The sequence below is a fragment of the Calidris pugnax genome, unplaced genomic scaffold (assembly GCF_001431845.1).
Source record: "Calidris pugnax isolate Ruff unplaced genomic scaffold, ASM143184v1 scaffold46, whole genome shotgun sequence".
Lineage (NCBI taxonomy): Eukaryota > Metazoa > Chordata > Aves > Charadriiformes > Scolopacidae > Calidris > Calidris pugnax.
The window spans coordinates 356,428-356,638 of record NW_015090769.1 but is presented as its reverse complement, the minus strand read 5'-3'; the positions used below and the strand labels follow the sequence as shown (position 1 = coordinate 356,638).

Below are 211 nucleotides of genomic sequence, written 5' to 3'. Positions count from 1 at the left end.
ATGGGGGGCTGGGGGGTGCCCGAGGGACAGCCCAGCCCCGGGGAGACCCGCTCTGACTTGATGCTGATGGTTTGGTGCTGGGGGGAGGCACCGGGGGGGTCTTCCGTGGGGACGATCCGGCTGCTGACCCTGGGGTAAGAGAGGAGGAGGAGGAGGAGGAGGAAGAGTGAGGCCGGGTCTCCCCACATCCCTCAGCGAGGTGTACGTGGGG

General features: G+C 68.7%; 1 protein-coding gene across 1 annotated transcript in view; it reads right to left on the bottom strand.

The window, feature by feature from the left end:
• Window positions 1-211, bottom strand: part of MEF2B (myocyte enhancer factor 2B) — a 7,305-nt gene that overhangs the window by 2,897 nt on the left and 4,197 nt on the right. The window contains exon 8 of the mRNA XM_014938065.1: window positions 10-129. Coding sequence (XP_014793551.1) covers window positions 10-129 — 120 coding nt within the window. The remainder of the gene's footprint in view (window positions 1-9; window positions 130-211) is intronic.